Source organism: Lampetra planeri, chromosome 65, assembly GCF_965212315.1.
Source record: "Lampetra planeri chromosome 65, kcLamPlan1.2.h2, whole genome shotgun sequence".
In the NCBI taxonomy this organism is placed as follows: domain Eukaryota; kingdom Metazoa; phylum Chordata; class Hyperoartia; order Petromyzontiformes; family Petromyzontidae; genus Lampetra; species Lampetra planeri.
Window position 1 is genome coordinate 1,419,356 of NC_136171.1, and position 16,405 is coordinate 1,435,760.

At 49.2% G+C, this 16,405-nt stretch overlaps 1 protein-coding gene across 1 annotated transcript; it reads right to left on the minus strand.

The window, feature by feature from the left end:
- Nucleotides 1–810: 810 nt before the first annotated feature.
- On the minus strand, nucleotides 811–14,461 carry LOC144737174 (hyaluronan synthase 1-like). Its single transcript, XM_078619896.1, has 6 exons — nucleotides 13,613–14,461; nucleotides 9,879–10,319; nucleotides 8,697–9,041; nucleotides 8,132–8,357; nucleotides 4,621–4,753; nucleotides 811–3,048 (listed from the first exon to the last, which is right to left on the minus strand). Exons 1-6 carry the CDS (start codon nucleotides 13,967–13,969, stop codon nucleotides 2,382–2,384), a joined length of 2,169 nt encoding a protein of 722 aa, XP_078476022.1. The 5' UTR covers nucleotides 13,970–14,461; the 3' UTR covers nucleotides 811–2,381.
- Nucleotides 14,462–16,405: the final 1,944 nt, after the last annotated feature.

Below are 16,405 nucleotides of genomic sequence, written 5' to 3' on the forward strand. Positions count from 1 at the left end.
GTACCGACTGGCATGTAGGGCATCCAAGATATAAGTTTATTTGAGCATCAGGACATCAATGTTGTGTTCGCGAGCTACTCACACTTCGCCCGGGAGTGTCTCTCAATATTCAGTTGGAGGTTCATTGTCCCAGGGTCTATCTGGCGCTTTGCTTGTGTTGTTTCTCTGGAAACCGGGAGATCGATGATCGATGTTCAGTCGCCGCGTTGATGGCATTCGTTGTGATTTCTTACTGAACAAAGTGGGCCACGTGAAGACTGCTGCCATCTTCCACTCCATTTTGTGGTTATCACGTCTGAGAGTCAACACCGACACGTTGATGTCTGAGCTGGCAGCAATCACACAGATCTGATCAGGGTTGTGGCTGTATGCCGATCTAATAGTGGAAGTATTTAAGAAGCACTTGGTGCCAAACCCACTTCTAATTATCTGGTCAGATCGCCGCGCAAGGAAAATGTTGTGTTGTGCACCCTACTCCAACCGACACAGCCAAATGAAGAAAGTTGTCATGTAAACAAACACGCCAATTTATCACTGCTTCAGTACCCTGGTACGTTGGAGAATCCACACACATTTAAGAATTGGGTTACTGATATTTCGCTGGTGGTTACCACCAGCATTGTCCAGTAGTTTCCAGAATTCTGTAAATATCCTGCAGTCTTGGGCCTTAATTACGTGGTGTGATGTCATCAATGTGCACTCAAAAGCATGAACAAATAGGTGCATTTGTTCATCACGTGACAAATTTACTTACAATATTTGGCAGGACCGGGTGGAGGAGGGTGTCCATCGCATGTTTTCCTCACACCATCTGGTCCAAATATTAATTATGAATAACAACTCGGGACGTCCCTCGACTTACAAACGTTCGGTTTACGAAATTTTCGCGTGTAACGCATTCTAGAAATTATATTGTGGATACTCGTCGATTAACAAAACGTAATTTCCGCGTGAACGAAATTTCACTACGGCACGTGCCGCAAGATCGTTAAACGAGAAGCCACCCGGGAGGCTGCGGCATCCATCCATCCGCGACAGCGTCACGGTGTCCCTGGAGCGCCATGGTAACGCCTCCCCATCGCCTTGCCAGTTATTCCAACATGCATCAAGACCTATTGGTGAGCTTCCTGAAAAGGCTAAACATTTTTTTTTATTAATTAGTATCTTTCAATAGTTTTAATATTTATGTTCTTTATTATTATATTCGTATTTTGAAAAGTGAAAAAGGTGAGGAGGTAACGAGGTGTCTTCAACCAGCAGTGGACTGTTCATGGCTAAGGTTTGTGATTTCATCCGGGTTATTTTTGTAAAACTGATCACAACCGCGGTATGTAAGTAACTACTATGAAAAATTAAACTAGTTTTTATTTTACCAGGTGAGGCCTACCGAGATATATAGCTCTTTTTCAGATGGGACCTGGCTATCACAAATGATAGCTCAACGAAGTGGCTCATCACGTGGAAATTTATTGCAGCCAAATACTCTTAACGCATGACATTGATTCTGGAGGGAAAAACCGGAGGAGCCGGAGAAAACCCACACGACCATGGGGGAAAAAAAGAGCCAGACGCAAACTCCAAATATACAGCAGCAGGCGTCAGGGTCTGGATGGAAACTCACGACCTCCTGCATACCAGGCGAGGGAATTAACATCTCGCCACCACGACACCTGTATGTACGTATGTACGTTGAAATTATTTCGTACAGTATGTAGCCAACCATGGGAAAAGCTATTCCAATTCATGAAATTTCGTTTCATGCGTGTTTTATTCGAGGGATACCTGCATTGGTTGCAAAAGGGCCCACAACGTGTCAAACAAAACCGTTGATGTTTGGCAGAGCAGTATAGTTCGAGGCTTGAGCCAAATTTCGGATGTTGCTGCTGACTCACAATGCTCGACAGCAACTTGGCGTTTCACACAGCGCTCTGGATCGTTCGTGACGGGCAAGTTCTTGACGGGCACTCGTGAGAGCTGCACCCGAAGTGAATAGTTATGGTTTGGGTACAGGAATCAAACTGTTCACGAAACGCACACTGCACTGGCGACAGAGTTTGCTGGGCATGGTGCCAGAGTACACGCAAGGAAGAAATAAAGTGCAGATCCTCGAGTGCACCGTGTGTGGCAGCCTCAAGGGCAAAATATTTTTGTGAGCCGGCAAGTGATCAGTCACAGAGAGGGGAGGCGAGGATTTCATAAAATATGCCAGATGTAATTGCCATGGAAATATATTCCACATTGTGCAACAGAATGCGAATTTTAGGAGGGCAATCTGCAGGGAGCTTCGAGAAGGCGGGCCACACACAGGCCGTGTGCTGTAACAGCGGTGCGCTTCATGGCCACCCATTATGACATCATCATCATCATCCTCCTCCTCCTCCTCAAACCTCGACGGCATGAGACTCGGGCTCCCTCCGGCGGCACCACCGCCTCGAGTGGCACCGGTACAGCACCACCATGAGGAGCCAGTAAACGGCGTACGCCACCGCACCGTATGCCAGCACGACCCGCTCGGACGCCAAACGGGCCGAGCGCGCCTCCTGCACCAGCGTGTAGCAGAGCCCCCCGGCCAGTGCCGCCCCCCACACGGACAGCGGCAAGAGGGGCACGTAGCTTCCGACGATCCTCCGGCGGCCCGAGGTGCCCCAGCCTCCCTCGGCAATGGTAAGAATGGCGAAGAGCTTGGCGGGAACGAGGCTGCTCACGTAGAGGACGGAGTAGAATGCGGTGAAGGCCATGACGAGGTTCCTGCGCAGCAGCGAGGCATAGAGGGCCCGGGCGAGTGCCACCACCTGGATGGCGACCATTACCCACACGATGTCCCACAGGCTGCCGCTGTAGAAGAGGCGCAGAGCCGTGGCGGCGACGAAAAAGGGGAAGATGCCGGCCACCAGGGACTCGTACGTCATCCATATGTGGTGCTTGTGCCACCACATGACGTTGTAGAGCCACTCACGGTGGTAAGACTTGGCCCAGCGCGTCTGCTGGTTGAGCCAGCGGAGGTACTGGGCGGGTGTCTCCGTGTGACAGCGCGCCCGGCTCGTGTACCTGGTGGCGGACGAGGAGGAGGAAGAGGAGGGAGGAGGAGGGAGCATGAGGAGGAGAGCACGCGTAATGTTACGTGTAACACATAGGCTTTCGCGACCAATATTATTCATAATAAAGGTTTTTGGGTTAGATCGCTTAAGTCTGGCAAATTGCCCGATGATGCTGGTTGATGTAATTACCAGCGAAACGTCGTACTCAGATTGTAAATGTTGTGGATTCACTCTTCAACACACCGGTGGGCTGAAGTAGTAACTATTTGGCGTTTTGTTTACATGACAAATCCTTTGCTGATGGCCGTGTCGGGTGGTGGAGGGTTTCGACACATTTATACTTACGCGATCTAACCCAAAAACCTTGATTACGAGTAATGTTCTGATTTGTTTTTATGACTTTCCAAAAGCCACTGCTGTGAGGATGACCGGAGTTTGCGTGATGGTTTATGCTGCACGTGTGTGTTGAACTTCTTTTGCACCGTACGTAGCCAACCATGCTAATCGGAGGTGCGGGGGAAGGACAACAAACTAAACACAAAAATCTGTTTTAAATAAATGAGTTTGTCAATACAGATAATATTGGAAGGAATAGCGTTCCAGACGGCCGCAGAAGCGCATCTGAAAGCGCACGATGCGGTGACTGCCTTTGTTCATCGGTTAGTCAAAAGCCGCTGCCACGATAACCAGAGTTCGCATGGCGATGGTTTATGCCCCTTGGCGAGATCAGCATCATATTGGTTGCGGACCTTATAATGTATTCGTTCAGCAGCTGGACGCCAATGCAGTTCATCGAGCACTGGACTGACACAGTCGGATCTTGCAGTACCCCCCCTTCCCCAGGAAAGCCTTGCCGACTTTCAAGACTCATTTTGCGGAGGGTCCTGCCAGGTTTTCACAGTAGGGGGCTGTATCAGGGGCACAATGTGCGATTATATTTTTAAAACCAGATAGTTGTATACCATATATATACATTACAGGGAATACATCATGAACAATGCTAATGTGAATCATGTTTTCACTGCGACGTTAGCCTGCAGTTATCCCATGTGAGGGACAAATAACTGAGATGGTGAGGGAATGCCGACTGTATCACCCTATACTCTACCGCTCAGCCGCGCAGCTCGCGAAAGCAGTTCGTCAACTGCTCAGAAACCGCGTAATAACAGTGCGCGTTCCGCCTTTTAACAGGATGCACGTTCCGCCTTACAACAGGATGTGTATTGCACGTTGTGCGAAAAGTGTTCCTGAGCAGGAGAACCGCGTTTCAGCCAAAATGCATCATGTGAACACGACGTGTCAAGCGAAGACTTCATACCGCACCGTACGAATCCTCCACCGTACGAATCCTCCAGTTTTGTTGCCAGATAGAAGGGTAAAAAAACAATTATCATATTTTTACTAGCAAATGAGGTTCCCATAGGGTCCCTACAACATCAGCATTCCCTACCCCCTCCACGCTGGCGTCAATCCCTGCGCCCTGACCGCTACACCTCTACCGCTCCCCCCACGCGCACACACGCGGAGACGGAGAGAGAGAAAGGAGACAGACGCAGGGGGTTGCCGCTGCGGTTCGCCTCGCCTCGTAGCGTAGCCCATGCTGAGAACCCGGTTGGTGAGGTGGCGGTCGTCCCCGAACGTGCAACGAGCGCCCAGGAACGTCTGGTTGTACCACGGTTCGACGAGCTGCTGCAACAGCGTGTTGCGGTAGAGGCCTGGTAGCGGTAGGGCGCAGGGCAGTGTTGGAGGTGGGGGGGGGTCACACAAAGAAATTTCACGAGAATCGTTTTACTCTGTTCTGTGCTCGGCAGCAATGCGTTCACGAGCTGAATGCAAACGTCGGTCTGCAGGTACACGACAAGAGGGCGTTACGGTGACGAGGAGATGTTAACTACCTCGTCTGGTATACAGGAGGTTCGTGAGTTCGATCCCGACCCTGACGCCTGCTGTATACTTGGAGTTTGCGTGTCTCTCTCTCTTTCCACGTGGTGCTGTGGATTTTTCTCTCCGAGTTCTCCGTTTTTTTTCCCTCCACGCTTAGAATCGACATCACGCGTTCAGAGTATTTGGCTGCTGCTATCTTTCTTTCTATAAAAAAGTAAAAAATTGTGTGTGGGTTTGTGGCGGGGTTTGTGTGTGGGTTTGTGTGGTCGCGCACTTGGCTCTCCAACGGTGGGGTTTTACGTGAAAATAAAATAGCCAGGTATCACGCCGTAAGCCCCACGGTGAGCAAGCGCTATTCCTTGTTCACATCCGTCAACTTAAAATTTGTTTAATTAGTGATTTAGTGCGATTTTTGTGTGCTTCCCATTTATTTATTTATGATGCCTGCACGACCATACCAACTCACGCGCCTTTGGTGGGGGGGGGACGGCCCATGCCAAGTTGCACGCCTTTGGTGGGAGTGACGGGGGCATTTTCTTTCGCGTTAAAAATGCTATAAAATACACTAAACGCTGATGTAAATTTTTCAGTGTGATGTCCCCCCCACCCCAATGCATGCAGTTATTACTATTATACAGTCGCTAGATGCTACCACTATAGGCCGTACATATTACTGCAGAGCGGCCGGGGAGATCGTGGCTGGGGGGTGGGGTAAGGGGTAGCAGCCCAGCCTGCCAAGGTGCCACCTCGGCTGGCTGGACAATCTCGGCGAGGCCGGAGGCTCTGCACCGGACTAGGCCTCACCACGCCACTCTGTCAGGTGAGTAGTTTGTGCTATAGAGTCCATAAATACTGCTCTAGAGTCAGCATGTACTACTGTAGTGATAGCAGGTACCACCACAGTCGGTATGCACTGCTGTAATCATGGCAGGTACCACCACAGTCAGTATGCACTGCTGTTAGATTTTTGAGAGTAGGTTTAGAATATTTTTTGGACCCGTGCAATGCCGGGTACTTCCTGCTAGTACGTGATAAGCCAATTCGTTGAGCTGTCATTTGTGATGGCCAGGTCGCTTCTGAAAAAGAGTTTTACAGTTCAGTGGGACCTTCCCTGGTAAAATAAAAAATACAGTAGACTCTCGATTATCCACGCTAATAATGGTAAGGACGGTCGCGGATTATAATTAAAAATTGTGGATAATCCAAACATACGATATCCATTTTCCGTGGATCTATATGCCAAAAACCACGAATATAGGTATAAATTATTTTGAAGTTAAGAAAATGGCACGAGGTTATATAGGCCTCGGCAGTAGGGGGGGAGAGAGAAGGGGGAAGGGGGCGGGGCAGAAAGTGGACCCCGCAGCAGCACCCGGGTCACTGGAGTAGAGATCGGAGAGACACAGAGAGTCTAAATGATCAAGTTCAAATCGGAGCAATCTTATTCTCTCTGAGATTAGAGCTAGGCTGGCCCTAAACACCATAGGGCCCGTTGCATCTCCGACCAGCATACCATAGCCAGTGAGCTGGAGCACATACACAAAGCCCTCAGGATGAACGGATATTCTGACCGTACAATCCGCAAAGCTGTCTCCCCAGCCATGGGGAGACAACCATCTGAGGATCCAACCAATACCATCACTTTGCCATACATAGCAGGGGTTACTAAAAATATTTCCAAAATCTTAAACAAACACAAGATCCAGGTTCGTTTCCACACAGTACATAAAATACGTGATTTGATCCCATCTGTAAAGGATGCGATTCCTGATATGCAATACCCGGGTGTATACAAACTGAGTTGTGGCTACGGCAACAGTTACATTGGGGAAACGAAACGACATGTCTCGGACCGCGTTCGCGAACACAAGGCAGATCTGAAACACGGTAGGACCAATACCTCTGCTGTTGCTGATCATTGTTTTAGTGCAGTGGGCTCACACGAAATTGACTTTTCCAAGACGAAGGTACTCTGCAAACCCACCGGCTATTATCAGAGATTTGTTCATGAAGCCATCCATACAAACTGAGCAATCATTGGAAGGACGTCATTAACCAGGTAAAGTCTTAACTGACTGTGATGTTTCCATCCTACCTGCCTATATCAGCTGTTATTTCCGACTTTGTGTGTCTTTCTCTCTCTGTGCATCTCTCACCGATCTCTATTCCAGTGACCCGGGTGCTGCCGCGGGGTCCACTTTGTGCACCGCCTCCTCCCCCTTCTCTCTCCCCCCCTGCAATCGACCTCACCAGTGCTGCTGCGGTGGTCCACTTTACTCCAGTGACCCGGGTGCTATTGCGGGGACCACTTTCTGCCCCGCCTCCTCCTCCCTTCTCTCTCCCCCCTACTGCCGAGGCCTACTATATAACCTCGTGCCACGGCAGATCTTTCGCCTACTTCAAAAGTTTTTTCTTGCTGTGGTTGTCCCACCTGATGGCGATTGCTTGTGTTGCGATCGAAACATCGTGATCTATTATTTTTCTTTCTACCTACGTGACTTCACCGAAAGAATCAAAGAGTATGGGTTCCTGCAGTCACGAAAGCTTCAAATCAAGATTAAATACGTAAAGGTAACAATACTCACAATTGAGTTGTCACGCATCTTTGCTTTCATGCCAGCCCCATCGGTCTAGGACTTTCTCAAAAGGGGTGGATCACGCAACGTTATGCTGCTCTATTGATATGATAGCCAGGGTTGCTGTTAATCGGGTTTGTCCGATATGTGGTTAAACCGCACGCGGATAATCGAGAGCCTTACTGCCATAGTACAAATTTTCATTGCCTGTAAACGACTACTTTAGCGCGTTGTTTACAATACGTGTTTTACGGATGCTGTTTTATTCCTCACTCTAATGCCATCGTGTTTTACGCCGTATCTGCATTACAATAAATATGGCAGATTTAAATTAGTATTTTTTTTAGATAAAGTGCTATTTTGATAACAATCCATTTTTTACTTGTTTTTTTAAGTTTTTCTCTTGCAATTATGATTTGCTATCACTTTTTTATTTGCTTATCTGCTATTGATTATTATTGATTTATTTTACTGTGACGTTGCGTATATCGGGGAAGCGGCGTTGTTTTTGTTGATGAAACCCGATTTAAGAAATTCTTGGCTCACAGGGTAATTCAAAATAAATTGAACTAAAACTGAGTTGTGGTTTTAAATTGGCAGCGCCACGCTGCCTTCTTTGCCCCCCCCACTCACCCAGGGGTCCGCTGATGCAGGACACGCAGTGGAAGTAGGACTGGCAGGCGCGCTCCACGTTGAAGGCCATCCAGTAGCGGAGACCGCTCAGGAAGCTGATAAACGACTCGGAGGCGTTGAGAACGCGCACGTCGCCGCCCGCAGCGCCCACGCCCGCGTCCGCGTCCAGCAGCCGTGCCAGCTCCGCCGTGGCGTCGCAGTGTAGCCTCGTGTCCGAGTCGCACACCTGTTACCAAACCGAATGGCACACCTGTTACTGAATGCATACACGTGTGTGGTGATGCTGTGTGTAGTAGTGATGCTATGTGTGATGCTGTGTAGTGAAGCTGTGTGTAGTGATGATGCGTATAGTAGTGATGCTGTGTGTAGTGATACTGTGTGTTTATGCTGAGTGATGAGGCTGTGTGTGTTGATGCTGTGTGTGTTGATGCTGTGTGTAGTGAAGCTGTGTGTAGTGGTGATACCGTGTGCAGTGGCGATGCCGTGCGTAGTGATGATGCCGTGTGTAGTGGCGATGCCGTGTGTAGTCGCGATGCCGCGTGTAGTGGTGATGCCGCCTGCTCACCTGCACGTAGTCGACGCTCGCGCCGAGCGCCCTGAACGCCGTGTACATCGCCTCCCGCTTGCCGCCCCACTGCTGCATGACGCAGACGCAGCGCGCGGAGCGCACCGCCTCCTCGAGCTCGCGCCGATCTGCCGCCTCCTCCTCCAACTCCGCGTCCCGGTCGGGGGCCCCCTCCGCGGCCGTGGTGGACCACTCGGGTCGCTGGCGCCGCGGCTCCGACGTGTGGTAGTTCCCACGCCACACTACGGTGCGCGCATCCTCCTCCGCCTCGTCGCAGAAGACCTCGCGGAAGAGCTCCATCATGTACGCGTCCTCGGCTCCGTTGCCGTCCACCACCATGACGACCTTCGGTTGTCGCGACGGGGGCAATGCGTAACGTTACTACTATGCATGGTATTGTTGGGATGGGGCGCCACGGCAGGCAGCTGTTAGGTACCTCCCCTGGTGTGCAGGAGGTCGTGGGTTTGATCCCGACCTTGACGCCTGCTGTATATTTGGAGTTTGCGGTGTTTCTCTCCCTGTGGTAGTGTGGATTTGTCTGCGGGTCTTCCGGTTATTATCCACCAAATTTAAAAACAATGTGCGTTTAGAGTACTGTTTGGCTATTATAAACTAGCCTTTTGCCCGACCAAGGATGGGTGTATTACAGTAAATCTGAAACTTGCAAGCGAAAAGCAGACCGCGACGTGGTATTGCATCCATTCGTGTGCAATTTGTAAGGGCGCGGTGGCACGAACCTATTTCATTTTAAGGTTATAATCCCTTTTTCATCATGACGTCCTTTTTACTTCTATGTCTCAACAGCGTTACGGAGATCACGTTATGTGAGGGTTCTGCCTTTGTAGTGAGGGTTGTAAGTTGACGCCGAGGAGGGGGGAGGAGGCACCTCGCCCCCCCATGTGAAGTGACGTCACCCGCTAATTATTATTAATGGAGGGGGGTGTCCATTTGGAGGACGTCACCTGTTCGATGTGGAATTATGTCACGTGCTCATGATTATTAATGAGGGGGGGGGGGGTTCTCCATGCGGAGTGACATCACCCACTCATGATTTATAGTTTAGTTCTATACTTTACAACAATTTACAAAAATACCGTGGCAACACCTGGGGGATTTTGCCACTGATCTCAGAGATGAGAGGTGTACGTGAGAATCGAGTGTGCGTGCGCGTGGCCAACCAACCTTGAGCTTGTCCCGCGGGTAGGACGAGTCCCGCACGGACACGAGGCACCCGCGCAGGTAGCCGGGGTCCTCCTGGAAGGCCGCGATGGCTATCGCCACGCTCCGCCGGGGCTCCCACGGCGTCCCGTCGCGGGCGCGCTCCGCCCGGCGCCACTCCAGGTAGGCGAAGCCGCTCTGCACGAGGGCGTGCGCCAGCAGGAAGGCGCCGTACAGACCCAGCGACACCAGCCGCTCGCCGTCTGACCACAGGTCGGCGCCCTGCACGTAGGTCCACGTGAGGCCGCCCGCCACCAGCAGCGCGAAGAGGGCGGTGGCGATGCGGCGGCACAGCGGCGGTGGCACGGGTGGCGGCGATTCGACAGTCACGGCCATCGTGGGTTGTGGCAGCTGCTGCTGTGCTGTGATGAGTGGGAGGGGGACTAGCCCAGATCCCCCCCCTACCTGAGTACAGAGGGAGGAGGCCTCATAAGCAAGCGGACAATAGCAGTCAGGGGCGCAACGACCTCTTACAATGGGGGTTGGGGGGGATGGCAAGATCCGACTGTGGGCCCCCACTTCTTTCTCCCGACTCACTTTCGCTGCAATAGCTACGGATGGGTTTTAACCCCGTATAACAATAACTCTTTATGTATTAGTATTTTAGTTGCCGCACCGTGTATTGGGTTTCGAGGAAAATAGTCCTGAGTGAGAATTAATGTACGAAAGATATAACGGTAACAATCTTCACAATTGAGTTGTCCCACATCTTTGCTTTCATGCTCGGCCCTATCGGTCTAGGACTTCCTAAAAAAGGGGGTGGATCGCGCAACTTAATGCTGCTCTACTAATGTGATGAAGCCAGGATGCCTTCATCATCGGGCTCGGCCCATGGTAGACTGCATTTAATTTTGAATGAAATATTTTAAAATATTTTTTTTTCTTAACCTTGTTTTTGTACTTGTGTTTATCTGTGGATTTGGGCCCCCGTTGTAACTGACTGGGCCTCCTATGCATCGCATAACGCTGCCGCATGCCCCAGAGATGTACCCCTGATTGTCGTAATAATAATGTCAACTTGTAAACTATAAACAATTTCTACTTTGCCAGGGTAATGTCCACACTGAGCTATATTGCTCTTTTTCAGGAGCGACCTGGCCATCACAAATGATAGCTCAAATGAGCGGCTCATCATCATGTGGAAATTTAGAACAGGCAAATACTAGATCTGAAGCTTTCGTGACTGCAGGAATCCATACTCTTTGGTTCTTTCGGTAATTTGAGGGGAAAAACCGGAGGACCCGGAAGAAAATCCACGTGACCACGGGGAGAGAGCGAGAGACGCACGGACTCCCAATATACAGCAGCAGGCGTCAGGGTCGGCTTCGAACACACGACCTCCTGTATACCAGTCGAGAGGCGCAATGTCCCGTTCGCTTTCGTAGAGGAAAGAGAGGAGCGGTTCGGAGCCGCAAAGAGGAGCCACGCAAGACCAGGAGCGGGAAGGCAGCGGCAGCAGCAGCCACGCGGTGTTTGAGCCGGCGCTACCAACGATTGCCGAAGCTCTGTTGTCCTCTACTTGTGAAGGTGTTCTCGGCCAATTCGCGATGAGCGTTTATGAATTTAGGAGTAAACACTCTAACACTTTATCACTCTAACACTCTATCACTCTAACACTCAATCACTCTAACACTCAATCACTCTAACACTCTATCCCGTTGTTGGCGACTGTACCCCACTGTAACCCCCCCCCCCCCCCCCTGGTCTGACACTGGTGAGACAAGGACATAAAGAAGGCTGTCCCTGGTGCAGGCCAGTCGGTTTAAAAGACAATGCGTTTATTATCAAAGCATGTTTTGTTTGCATGGTCACCGCAAGTACAGTCTATGGTTAATGCAGAACTTGGTTCTTTGCAAAAGGTTTCTATTTGGGACTTGATTTGGAGCTTTCGTGACTGCAGGAATTACTCTTTGGTTCTTTCTTCGTGACTTTACCGAAACAACCAAACGGTGTATCTATTTGGTCTTTGAACATCTTAATACCTCCCGTTTTATTTCCAGTAAGGGTCAACCCTATTCTTATTGTATCCAGTGCCGGATTAAGCTAGTGCGGGGCCTGTAGCATATGTTATAAAAGGGGCCCTAAATAAAAAAACACAAATATTAAAACACACATTTTTTACTTGCACAGTAAAGTCATTGTATTTTTTCATTTTCTATACAGCCAGATAATACAACAAATCGCTAACCTTAAACACCCAGTCGTTCATCAAAGCTGAAGGCAGTATAGTACTATTATAACAGAGCAAGTGCAGAATCACTAAACCGGAATTGATAGCTTGAAAGCATTTCGCGCGGGGCCCTTGAAAGTGTGGGGCCCGTAGCATATGTAGCTACTTTTGCTACTTGGATAATCCGGCACTGAGTATATCCCCCTTGCCTGGCCAAACGTGGTTCTGAGAAATAAATGTATGAATTTTGAACATCATCAATATTTTTTACCGATTGTCCATGTGAGGTTTGTCCTAACTAGCTAAGTAACTGCAAGCAAATAGAAAAAAAATCAACGGACGCCCCACGCGCGTGACGTGATGTGTTCACGCTCGCTGGTTACTCTTGGAAACCAACATTGTTTACGATCAATGAGTTTAGGTCAGCAGTTCTTAACCTTTACGACGGCGTTTACCCCCTTTGCTTCTCAATCGTTAAGAAATGTACGATAGTAATAGGTTTTTACCCTTTTAACTGGTACAAAATCTGACACCTTTATACAAGGCATCATGTTTGCAATAGCCTCAACACAAGAAGTCAAAATGCAAACAAAAAGAAACAACTCTGATGATGATAATGATATGCACTGTCCTTGAAGTTGATTGGTCCACACCCGAGACAGCTTTCTTTAGAGCCTAGTCTCCATTGGTGTTGGACCAGATGACGCCAAAAGGCGTACAACTTAAAGACAGCTCACTATCAGAGTATTGAGAGCTCGGGGTAAGCATTTAAAAACCTATTACTATATTTTGCCACTGGTAAAGGAGATCTCATAGTGAAATGTACAATGTTTATAAAATACATAAGAGGTTTGATTAAACAAAGGAAGTTGTAACTTACGTGCCCGCGGCTTTATTTGTGTTTAAGATTATTTACATTCTAAAAAAATCTGGCAATGCCTTTCACACCAGATTAAGAAGAACCACTGGTCAAGGTTACCACACGGATTAATACTCTATCATTGTGCGTATTCATACACGATCATTCACCAATGACTCTCACGTAGGATATAATTCCACGCAATTAAAAATCAACTCACCGACCACCTCCTGGGACATTGCCACGTGTACCCCCAGGGGCCCGCATACCCCCGGCTGAGAACCACCGCTCTGTCCCCACACAGACGGGACAGTTGGGAGTCAACATTGTTGCTGTACCGCCATCTCGTGGCGAGCCAGGGGTATAGGGGCCATCCATTTAATACGTACGCATGGAGGCGGGAGGGGGGTTAACAAAATGCGTACGCATGGAGGCGGGAGGGGGGTTAACAAAATGCGTACGCTTGCGTATGGGGGTCTACTGACAATGCACGTACGCATAGGAAACGGGGTGGGGGGGGTGAAGCTTCGATAATGATGCAGCCGGCGGTGGACTATCTATTTGCTTAAACACATTAATATTTTTAATCATTGATCATTTCTGCGTGGATTAAATATCGGCCGTTCTATAGGATTCGGGGGGGGGCGGGGGTGCGTCAAGCGTACGTACGAAAGGAGTTCCACAGCCCATCTGTGTGGTGATCCACCAACCCTCGTTGCTGCCTCCACAGTGCTGGGTTACGTGCCCCGTGCGTAGACTGCAGCGTGCGCACCCTCCTCTGGCGCGTGTCGTGACGGGGTCGGTGGGAGACACGAGAGGATGAGACCGGGAGACTGGGGTGACATCGGAGCTGACACATTGGAGGAGACATGACAAGGATACACTGGGAGACACCGCCGTGTCTGAGATATCACAATCCATCTCAATCCGGCACATAAACTGGTCTGATCGCTCCATCTCTGCGGTGGTTGTCCTGCTGGGTATGTTCTCGCCATCCACTGTTATTCTCTTACCAATCCCATTCATCACCCAAATATCACCCAAATGTGGTCAGGTCCTGACATTTCCATGTCAGGGCTCTATGACACATTCGACCACAATTGGGTCGTGACATAGCCAACAAGGTGACGTGTAGCGGAGTATTGACAAGGCTCGATTATTGCAACTCACTACTCTACGGGATGTCTGGCAAAAACATTACCAAGCTGCAGCGTGGGCAACATTCTTTGGCACGTGTCGTGACGGGGTCTGCAAGATCCAACCGTGTCCATCCAGTGCTAACTGAGCTGCATTGGCTTCACGTTGCCGAACGAATACATTCTAATGTCGCACTCATTACACACAAAGTGCTTACTTAATTTGGAGCTTTCGTGACTGCTGGAATTACTCTTTGGTTCTTTCGGCAAAGTCACGTATAAAGATAAAATAATAAATTGAATACTAGCATACGACGTTTCGATTGCAACACAAGCAATCATCATCAGGTATAAATGAAATAGAAACACAAATCTAGTATACTTAGAAATGTAATGTAATACAACACAAAGTACTTGCCACAAATGAACCACCAATACCTCGCTGCTGATTTCGTCAAGGAGCATAAACCACCACGCAAACTCCGGTCATCCTCGCAACAGCAGCAGCAGCGCCTTTTGGTGAGCGATCTACCATAGAAAGTGGTCACCGCACTGCGCAGCGCTTTGAAATGCGCTTCTGTGGCCGTCTGGAACGCTCTTCCTTCCAATATTTGGAAGCCACTGGAGCTACGCACTTTTAAATCATCATCTCGGTTGAAAACGTATTTCTTTCGAACTGCTTTTTGTTATTAGTTTGTTGCCCTTTGATTAACATGGTTGGCTCGGTACAGTGCGACAGACGTTCACCATACACGTACATACGTATCATGTATGTTGATTACCCTATGAATAACCCAATGGTGGGAATAACCCAACCATAATGATTACCCTTTGTAATTTACATGAATACATTAACCCCCCCCCCCCCCTCTGGTCCTCGCACCTGATTGGCTCGCAAGTGATGGCATCAGTATTTACCCCCTATCTATTTAAGATCCAAACAGGTGGAGGCTTTCTCCACAATCCTCTGGCTGTCGCCTGATGATGCTCGTTGTTGTTGTTATATTTAACGGCGAAACGTCACGGTTACTCGAATTGTAAATGTTCTAGTGGGTTTAACTCTCCAACACACAACCGATGAGCTGTACAAGTGTAGTGTAATAATTCACAGACACTAGTAGGAGGTACTCTCTCTCTTTATTCCGGCCCTCACAGCCTTAGGGGATAACTTAATACCGGGTCGGGACAGCCAACACGCTTCCAGACCCGCAACTTGAAGAGGGCGAAGATCACGACGACGACGGCATGACGAGTTCCGTTCCAGATCGCAGCAGCCCCGACTCCGAGTTGGAGCTCGCCTTATATCCTGCCCAGCGTGGCCAGGCTCCGCCCTCGGCCCCGCACACCTCTGGATCCCCCAGAGGGCTCCGTACCTTGCCCACAGATCCAACTGGTAGAATGGGCTGTTACCCCTAATTCCATTGTCTACCAATGTCCCAGCGGTACGCGCCACGGTGACTCGTTCAATGTCACTACACTAGAAACGAATCGGCCACGTTTTGTTTATGTAACAAGTCTGACTAATTGGCTGTTTTGGGTGGTGACCGGTTTAACGACACATTTATATTTACGAGATCTAACCCCCCCCCCCCCCAAAAAAAACCCCCTCTTATGGATACACGTACACACGTAGACGTCACCTTCCCATCACTCGTCAATTCAAACCGAAACGCTTCTATGCACAGACGTCTCTGTAATCCGATGCGAGCAATTGTGCAACCGGTTGCTCCATAATAGAGACACGCGCAACTCTGTTTTGTTGTTGTTGCAAGGAACAATATAAACTGGTCAAAGACCCCGGGGCCGGCCCAGGACACGCTGGTGGGATTACGTCGCTCGGCTGGCCTGGGAACGCCTAGAGTCTGTGTATCAGAGTGGTGTGTATAGTCTTGTATAGTGTAGTGTATAGTAGTTTGTTTAACATGTAGGCTTTCGTGACCAATGTCATCCATAATACAGGTTATTTGGGTTAGACCCTTACTAATTGACACAGCCAATTAGTAAGGGTTGTCACGTAAACAGAACATACCAATTCATCACTAGTACAGCACTAGTGTATAGCGTAGTGTATAGTGTAGTGTATAGTGTAGTGTAAAGTGTAGTGTATAGTGTAGTATACTAGTACAGCACACCGGTGTGTTGGAGAGCCAAGCCACGACATTTACAATCTGAGTACGACGTTTCGCCAGTAATAAAACTAGCTTCATCAGGCGACAGCCAGATTTGTGGAGAAGTCCACCTGTTTCGTTCCTTATATAGAGGCGTAGATGTGGTGACAACATTTGTGCACTCTTCTTGCGCAAAGTGGGGGGAGGGGATTAATGAA